The 9,921-nt window shown below is 36.3% G+C and overlaps 1 protein-coding gene across 6 annotated transcripts; it reads left to right on the top strand.

The window, feature by feature from the left end:
• Window positions 1-3,350: 3,350 nt before the first annotated feature.
• On the top strand, window positions 3,351-5,983 carry LOC113273477 (cytochrome P450 87A3-like). Of its 6 annotated transcripts, XM_026523182.1 has the most exons (10): window positions 3,351-3,490; window positions 3,691-3,800; window positions 3,924-4,026; window positions 4,112-4,214; window positions 4,291-4,371; window positions 4,835-4,943; window positions 5,037-5,186; window positions 5,276-5,524; window positions 5,628-5,717; window positions 5,794-5,983. In XM_026523182.1, exons 5-10 carry the CDS (start codon window positions 4,322-4,324, stop codon window positions 5,845-5,847), a joined length of 702 nt encoding a protein of 233 aa, XP_026378967.1. In that variant the 5' UTR covers window positions 3,351-3,490; window positions 3,691-3,800; window positions 3,924-4,026; window positions 4,112-4,214; window positions 4,291-4,321; the 3' UTR covers window positions 5,848-5,983. The 6 variants fall into 6 exon arrangements, 5 of the variants coding, with proteins under 5 accessions (XP_026378967.1, XP_026378965.1, XP_026378970.1 ...); XM_026523180.1 differs by having other exon boundaries at window positions 4,291-4,943; XM_026523185.1 differs by lacking the exons at window positions 4,291-4,371; window positions 4,835-4,943.
• The last annotated feature ends 3,938 nt before the right edge of the window (window positions 5,984-9,921 follow it).

Raw genomic sequence — 9,921 nt, 5'->3', positions numbered from 1 at the left:
GTATCCTTTTTGACCTTAGGGATAACCAATAAAAATTCCAGGGCGTTCTCTAGCATCAAATTTTTGTTTGATCTTAGTGTTTTTGGCGTAACATAAACAACCAAAAACACGAAGTGAGGTATAGTTTGGAGGACATCCAAATAAAATTTCATGAGGTGATTTGTAACCAAGTAATGAAGTTGGGAGTTTATTTATTAAAAAGGTGGCAGTAAGCAAACATTCACCCCAAAATTTCAGAGGTAGATGGGAATGAAATCTTAGAGAGCGAGCAACCTCAAGAAGATGACGATGCTTGCGTTCGACCACTCCATTTTGTTGGGGTGTGGCAACACAACTTCGTTGGTGCACTATGCCAAGTTGGAAGAACAACTCTTGCATGGATTTTGAGAGAAATTCAGTTCCATTATCAGAACGTATTTTTTGAATTTGAGGTAAGAAAACATCTCCCGATCCATAGGAGAGGGTATGAATAGAATGATTATATTGAGTACGAACATAATAGATGAAATATTGTAAGTATTTAAAAGTTTCAGATTTAACCTTCATTAAAAATATCCAAGTGCAACGGGAAAAATCGTCAACAATAGACAAAAAATAACGATCCCCAGTGATGCTTGGTTCGCTAAAGGGTCCCCAAATATCACAGTGGATTAATTCAAAAATCCTAGAGATAGAACTACAGCGAGAAGGAAACTTTAAACGAGATTTTTTTGCCTGTGGACAAATCCCACAGATGCCTTTGTCTGAACTAATAAAGGGAAATTTCTTCGATAAGTAATCTAATCTAGGGGAGGACGGATGTCCTAATCTCCAATGCCAAAGATGAAAATTTTGCGGAAGCGAAACAGAAAAAGCAGTAACAACACGAAGATAATATAGACCATTGTAGTAATCACCATGACCAATCAGCTTCTTCGTTTGTAGGTCCTGAAAGTAGCAGTCATTAGATTCAAACTTTACAGAATAGCGCTTAGAGCGAACCAATTGTCCTACGGATAATAAATTGAATTTGCAAGTAGGTACATGAAGCACGTTAGTAAATTTTAAGGTGGGAGAAAAGTGAACCGTTCCCACATGAAGTGCGGATAGAGAACTTCCATTGGGAAGTTGAACAGAGATGGGTGAAGGTGTTTTAATGTAAGATGAGAAAATCTTCAAGGAACAACAAACATGATTAGATTCTCCTGTATCTATAATCCAAAGAGAATTTTTTTAAAAAAAAGACATACCTGCAAGATTTGCAATTGTGGTCGTAGTACCAGTTTGGAGCAATGCTAAAAGTTGATTGTATTGATCATGGGTCAACTGTGGAGCAGCATCCATGTAGCTACTTGGAGCGACAAAGTTTCCCGTGTAGCCTGTGCTGGAGTTTCCCGTGTAGCCCGTGCTTGTGTCATCTCTTGGCTTCTTCGGGTAACCAACCAGTTGATAATAACGTTCCTTTGTGTGACCAATCTTTCGGCAATGATCACAAGATGGTCGCGGCTTCTTGCTGCTCGATCCATTGGTGTTGCTCCAAGGGGAAGGTCGAGGTGCAAATCTGGTAGACAAGGCTGCGCTGTCAATCTGGGGTGTAGCAGCAACGTTGATAAATTGTTGTTGTTCTTCCTGACGAACAAGGGAGTAAATCTTCGCAAGCGTCGGAAAAGGAGACATAAGAAGGATGTTGCTTCTTACGGCCGAAAATCTGTCATGAAGTCCCTGTAAGAACTCCATTGCTTTGTCTCTGTTGAGCTGTTCAAGCACTTGCTTTCCATTACGGCAGGTGCAAGGTTCAACCGGTGTAAGAGCGCCTACTTCATCCCATAGACTTTTAAGCTTGGTGTAATAAGAAGATATACTAGAATCTTCTTGTTTGAGAGTTGATATATGACGTTTTAAATCAAAGATTCGAGGCATATTTGTTTCAGAAAATCGATCCTCAAGATCAATCCAAATATCCCTAGCGTTTTCTATCCAACTGATGCTTCGTTTTATCTCAGCTTCACAGGAATTGACAATCCAAATACAAACCAAATTGTTTGCACGAATCCAAACTGGAAGTTTGTCATCAGAAGCTAACGGTTTGGCTATTGTACCATCAACAAAGCCGTATTTGTTCTTAGCTCTTAAAGCCCGAACAATACCCTTGACCATGTGGGATAATTATCATCCGTTAACACAGGGGAGTAAAGCACAGTCGACGGATTGTCCGACGCTGGTACATCATAAGGGTCTAAGCTTGAGCTAGAGTCATCAAACTTAGGTCCTCGTACATTAGACGGAGATGGTGGTGGTGATGCAACCATAGTGAGAGGGAAAGAGAATCAAGAAGGAAGGAGAAGAGAAAAGAAAAAAAAAACGTGTGAGAAGAATTTTTTTTTTTTTTTTGAAGAAACGTACCTGCTCAAAATACCATGTCAAATTTCATGAAAACAGATATATTTTCTCTTTCTCGTTATATTGAGAAGAGCAAGAATCATCTTATATTTATAGTTTTTTGGTTACAATCTTTTACAAGGAATAAAAGCTAATTACATAAACCATTCCAAATACAGAGACTATCCTAAACATAGAAGTTACTTGGTGTATGCACCAAGTAATGATCATGCATGTGAACTTCATGCATACGTTGGCTTCTAACATTAAAAGACACACCGGTTGAATAAAATACAGCCTTGCATGTCCTTTCACAACCATCTCCTAGAAATGACCGTTTGTACGATGTGTGATTCTATGCAAGCGTCAAGCCAACAACACCATTGTTGCACCACGGAAAACAACTTATTTGTGTTTGAGCCCATCATCGCACCTCTCTAAAACCATCATCTATGATGGTCCACTGTTAATGTTTCAAGACTTTTTAACCCTTTCAAACATTTAACGTTCAAACGCTTTTGAAATAATCAGTTTGCATTGTAATTTAAAACTACTAGGTTAGTAACCTTTCCAACAAAAAATTTCGTATCTCCATACTTTCAAGTTTAAAAAAACATAGACATCCAAGAATATGTGTAAGCATTGAATCCATGTCATCGATTATTTGCAAGAGTCACTACAGTTCCATAAGGCAACTTCAAAGATCACTAAGTTTCGAGAAGGAACAAAACAGGCCATGTCAAAAAGTCAACACCATGTCATCAAGTTTACTGAACGGCATACCAAAAAAGACATCCCCTACACTACACAAGAGCCGTGTAAGAAAAACAGAAAGGGGTTGCTCAACACTATCCATTGATCCAATCGTCACAACTATTAAATTATGGGATATATAAACAATTTTTGCTTTCTTAAAGTTGTGAATAGAGAATGTTTAGAATAGAATGAGATACGTCCGTATTGAAAATGACATTTCGTGGATGATAGTTTGTGGTGACGAATCCTACGATTTTCAAGACAGTTTTTTTTCTTTCTTTTTCTGAAGAAAGAAAGATTTAATTCGGAAAACAGGAAACATACTAATCCAAGATCAGCATAACTTCATCCCAATGAAATACAATGAGGAGTTTAGGTACCGATCCATCATTTATTTTATCAGTTTTGTGATGATTTATTTTATTGTTCGTTTTTTTGAACGTATTTGGTTTTGCTTTTTCTTTTACATTCTTCCTAAGAAGATACAATAAACGTATTCGGCAAGATTATTTTCAAAAATTATATGCTATTATCATTGGATATCAACATTTACATAGGGTGATGGTAACTTTACAGAAAGATGCTGAAATACGACTTATTGCGATCAATTCAAATCTCTTAAATTAATTTATGCATTCGGTTGTCATTGTCTACGGTGGATATATACATTGCTGATTGCTCCGTTGGTATACATTCATTACTAGACTTTGATTTTGTTTAATTGTTAATCGAACTCAGATTCTCCTATATGTTCCTTACAGTATTGCTAATTTTGTTATTTTCTTTTTACCATACTGTTTGTTAATTAGGTTTTCAAGCTTCACCTATTGTAATGGATAACTAGGTACAAAAATGAGAAGGCATTTGAACTTGGTGTATCAGTTAAACAGAAACTTTAATAATTAATGGAAGGTTAATTTCTGTTCCCACAAAAAATATCGTGATTATGATTCAAACTATATATCGCTTAATTTGTTGATCTTTACTCCGAGCATAGGTACAAAACAGGGATTGGTTCTGCTCCCACATAAGATCTATTTTTAGATCTTATGTTGAAAAAAAAGAATTGTGAAATTCATACGATGGTTATACAAGAAAAGGTAAGAAAGAAAACACCACTACTAAATATAGTTCCGATTATTAACCAACTTTTTTTAATATCTCAACATTGTACAGAGCTATATGTGAAGGAAAAAAATGATGAGTAATGCATGGAAAGAAAAAGAACCGAATGAGGATTCATCATTATGATTTACGGTATTGTATGCGACATTTTGAGGGCAGATTCATCCTTAATTATGAGATCGTATGCAGTTGTGTCATTAAACGACACTATCGGGCAACATGAGACAATTAGTCTGAACTACCTATATTTTCAAGCAGACATCCATGCATATTTAAACGTGATTTTTAGATAATATGTATTGATCGATGGTATTGTTAGCCGAAGATTATAGATAGCTTTACGCACCGGGTTAGGGGCTTGTATAAATAATATACCTAGTCAAATGCAAGGGGTGAGACTTGAACCCAAATCTATAGTGTGGAGTCCAAAATAATACCACCACACTATTTCTCTAAGTTTGATATAATATTACAAAACAATGTTTTTAAATATATATATTTCCCAACAGTTTATAAGAGAGCAGTTTATAAGAGAGGGTCTAAGTGCATACATTCACAAGTATCTTAAAAACCTAATACCCAATCACGTTGGCAGTGAAAGCTTGAAAGAGAAGTTGCTCTCTAAAATTAAATTGATAGTCGATCAAGCTTTAAATTCTTGGTCCACTCAATCTTTCGTCGAAGTAAAAGAGTGCACTGCTATTGTATGTATAAAGCCCTTCTTATTTGTATCTGAATTTTGAAATTGTTTTTTTTTGGTTGATTTTTGTTGATTGTTTGATGGCTTTCATCATCAGATGGTTATCGAGTTGGTATTCAAGGAACAATTAGGTTACGACTCTACTAAGTCTAGACATGATTTAGTTAAGATGCTGTCCGAATTCGTAAAAGGTCTAATGAGCATTCCTCTTAATGTACCCGGTACTACTTTCCATCGATGTATGAAGGTAAGGGTAACTTCATTCGTTAAGCAACTAGCTACAACAATCATAAACAATGCACATATATCGTAATGTGTACATGTATGGAAACTCAGAATCAAAAGAAAGTGTTGCAACTAATGAAGGACATCCTACGCGAGAGACAAAACTCAACCGAAGAACCCAAAGCGGATTTTCTAGATCAACTCATCGATGATGTTAAAAAGGAAGAATTCATGAGCGAGGAATTGGCAGCAATGATTGCACCTGTTTTTGCTAGCTTTGAAACAGTTTCTACAACTTTCAGAGTTGCTATGATGTCTCCAACAGACCAGCAGGGGCCTTTGGTTGCGAAGGAACTACTGGTTTGTACCATAAGTTGTTTATATAATATGTGTATTAGTAAACTTATACAAGCTGAAGTCCATAATCGTCTACGTTCTGATTTACCTTTTCTTTGTCTATTAGGATGAGCATCAAATAATTGTTAGTAGCAGAGAAAATGTTGATTCTCCACTTACAGGGCAAGAATACAAATCAATGACTTTTACGTCTCAGGTACGCATGAAACACTTACAGAATCACCAATTTGTTTATGAGTACAACCTAACCCTATCTGTAATAATGCTTGCAGGTAACACTTAGGATGACAAATAGTCTACAAGGGGATAGTAAGAAAGGGAAATAAAGATGTACATGTAAATCACAAAATTGGTTAAAAAGACCAAAATCAAAAATTCCTGGGTGAAATGGACAGTTAGATTTTGATACTGTTTAAATGGATAAAAATGTAAAAATAGGCAGGATGTAACCAGTTTCATCGTGCCCATTTTCAAATATTTTTTCTTATTTTTAATTTACACAGGATGTATCCAGTTTCATCCTTGTTATTTTTTAAATTTAAGCTAAGATGAATCCAGTTTCATCTTGCTATTCTTTTTTGGCCATTTCATTCAAACTATTTTTTACTCGTCCATTTGAACCGTGATTTAAAAATATTTGGATAAATGACTTATTTTCCGCATGTAAATGGTATATATAAATTTGCGCTCTTCTCAGCAATACAGTAACCCTTTAGAGACGGTGTGCAGATAAATAATTTTATGATGTTTTTGTTGTATTTAGGATATGTAATTCCTAAAGGCTGGATAATCATCATTGTTCAAGTAGCAATACATATGAACCCAGAAAAATCCAAGGATCCCCTCTCTTTTAATCCGTGGAGATGGAATGTAAGTACTATGAGATTGACTGACAGTCATGGGAATTGACTCACAGATGGTTTCTTAGGGAAAATAAACACTAATTTGGTTCAATAACTGGTTCGGTGTTGTCTATGCTATAGGACATCGGATCAAACATTATCGGCAAAAGTTTCATTCCATTTGGAGGTTGGAAAAGGAACTGTGTGGGGACTGAGTTTTTTAAGGTTTTAATGTCCGTGTTTTTGCATGTTCTAGTCACCAAGTACAGGTATTAAATATTACGTACTAATTTATTTAAATCATTTTATTTAGTTTACGATCAAATCCATAATCGAACTCAGTTTTCTCTTTTGTGAATAATTCTCCAAGCACGTGATGAGTAGTCATATGCCCGACTAGCATATGGAAAAATGTTCTTGGAAAAATGGGTTAGACGATGGATTTTATTGTGAAATGAATAGATTTTTCTTATTCATGTTTCCATCATATATCTGTCTTTAAGAAACTTTGAGTAAACCATTTGAGAGAAAATCTTTGATGGAGGTGATTTTGGATGGAGGCATGAGGACTAATTCAAAACTGCCACTTATCAATAAATTTTGTAATTAATTAGTCATCTAATTTTTATAAAGAGGGTGTTGAGGGAAATACACGTTGTTGGTTGCCTTGTTTTTTATATAGAAATACGAAGGAAGAAAACTTTTGTTCGTCTTTTTTGAATTCTAACATAGAACAAGTGAAGAAGATCAAACAGGGTAAAAAAAAAAATTCCCTGAGGAAATGGGTGTTGGAGCCCAACTTGTTGCTAGGCTACCAACCAAGAGCTATGTTTAATTGGTAATATTTTATTTACAAAAATATATTATTTTGTATTTGAATCTAATGCATCTAAATGACTCTAGGACTATTTTGGATTCGCTTTGGATTTTTTTACTGATTTTGGATCTTATTTGAATTTATGAAAACTATAATGTAAAATTAAAAGATTAGATTTCTTTTTCATGATGTTGGATCTTGATTCCAACAAATCTAATAGAATATATATTATCTTCATTATCTTATTTGGAATAAGGAGAATTATCTCCAACATAATATCTCATGAGAATATAGGAGTTATGTAGAAGATAATTCTCCTTATTCCAAATAAGGTAATGAAGATAATATATATTCTATTAGTAATAATGACGACCAAAAATTAACGATCGTTTGAACTTCGCTGGCACTAAAAGATTTTAATAGAATATATATTATCTTCATTACCTTATTTGGAATAAGGAGAATTATCTCCAACATAACTCATGTATTCTCATGAGATATTATGTATTTTATATAAATAATATTTCTGGAGAACATTATTTTCCAGGGACATTATCATCGAATCCAAGATGGTATCAGCCACCCATCGATTCCTCTTCTAAAAACTTTAAAAAATGGCAGGAGAAAAGAAATCTCTTCACCCGAATTTTGCCGTCACAAACATCAAAAACCTAATCCCTATTATCCTTGATATCAAACAAGATGAATATTTATCTTGGATTTTTCTTTTTGAGCTCCATCTCCAAGCACACGGATTGCTTTTTCTCATTGATGGTTCAACAAAACCTGCGAATATTGATGCCGTCATCGAAAAACAATTATATGCTCTCTGTCGTCAATGGATGTTCGCAACCATGGCCAAGGATTTGAGGCTTACCGTACTCAAGAAAGGAAAAACTACAAAGGAACTTTAGGATCACCTTAAGACTCTCTTTCAAGACAACAAAGGCAGCTGTGCTGCACATCTCGAAAGTAAGTTTGTCAATCTCAAATTTTCTGATTGTGCTAGTGTTGATGATTATTGTGACAAACTAAAATCACTATCCGGTCGCTTGAGTGATCTTGATTTTCCAATGAACGACAAACGGCTTGTTATTCAATTGGTTAATGGTCTTCCGGAGGAGTACAACACCGTAGCCTCATTTATACAGCAGTCCATGCCTACCTTTGATGCTGCAAGATCTCAACTCCGCACTGACGAGATCCGTCGAACACAGCTTTCAATCGCCGCATCTCCAACTTCCCTAGATGCTACTTCTCCTCCAACGAACAGATCCCGTTCTCATCAACACTCTCACAAACGCGGTCAAAAATCCCATTATGGAGACAGACGTACTGGACCAAGCCCAACTACGTCCTCTACTGCAAGCCCACCACTGTTGCCAACCCCAACTGGACTGCGTCCATCTATGCCTAGATACCCACCGTACTGGCCACCTTATTGGGCCGTCCCACCCTTCCCCTATCCTACCCAGTATCCCTGGCAACCATTTGAGCATAACCGTAGACCACCCAACAACAATTCTCGCAACAACAAATGTGGTATTTCTCTTGGAATTGGCCGTGGACAGGCATACCTCACTCCTACAACTGAATCATTGCAACCAGTGGACATTGCTGAGGCATATAGCTCCATGCATCTCCAACAACCTGATGATGCTTTTTACATGGACATCGGTGCTACTTCGCATCTTACCGTTGATTCAGGTACTTTACATACCGTTTTCAATTCTAGTAATGTACGGTCCATCTTAGTTGGCAATGGCAATAGTGTTCCAGTTACGGCTAGTGGTGCCAAGCTTATAACTCTCCTTCTCACACCCTTCAACTCAAAAATACTCTCGTTGTTCCCGATATCATTAAAAACTTAATTTTTGTTCGTAAGTTCACTACTGATAATCGTGTTTCTGTTGAGTTTGATCCTTCTGGCTTTTCTGTGAAGGATCTGAGTTCGAGGAAGATTATCCTTCGATATGATAGTTCCGGGGAGCTCTACCCTATCACCAACTCTGCCATGCCACCTACAAAATCGTCCCAGTCTTCACCCATTTCCCTTGCTGTTTTCTCGCCAGATATTTGGCACAGTCGCCTTGGCCGCCCTGGCAAGGCCATTTTAGATGTCTTACGCAAAAATAATTTTATTCATTGTAATAAGAATAATTCTTCTCAACTTTGTCACTCATGTCAAGTTAGTAAACATGTTCGATTGCCATTTTATGAATCTAATTCCACTACTTTTGCACCTTTTGATATCATACATAGCGATTTATGGGCCTCTCCATTACATGTCGATACCGGTTTTCGATATTACCTTATATTGCTTGATGATTTTACCAACGACCTATGGGTCTACCCTTTGAAATTCAAGTCCCAAGTTTATAGCAAATTTTTGGAATTTCGTTCTTTCGTTCAAACTCAATTTGAACGCAAAATAAAATGTTTTCAATGTGACATGGGCCGTGAATTTGACAACTCTTCCTTCCATAGCTTTGCTCGTGAAAATGGTCTTGTTTTTCGTTTCTCTTTCCCCCAAACTTCATCCCAAAATGGAAAGGCCGAACGCAAGATACGACGTGTCAATGATATTACCCGTAGTATTATGTCTCACGCTTCCGTTCTCCCCAAATATTGGATCTACTATCTTCTTATGGCAGTTTATTTACATAATCTTCTACCCACCAAAGTCCTTAATTTTCACTCTCCATTGTCTATTCTTTATCAACGACAACCAACGTATGACC

This window comes from Papaver somniferum, chromosome 4 (genome assembly GCF_003573695.1).
Source record: "Papaver somniferum cultivar HN1 chromosome 4, ASM357369v1, whole genome shotgun sequence".
NCBI classification, from domain to species: Eukaryota; Viridiplantae; Streptophyta; class Magnoliopsida; order Ranunculales; family Papaveraceae; genus Papaver; species Papaver somniferum.
Note: the sequence above shows the minus strand (reverse complement) of the source record. Positions and strands in the feature narration are given on the sequence as shown.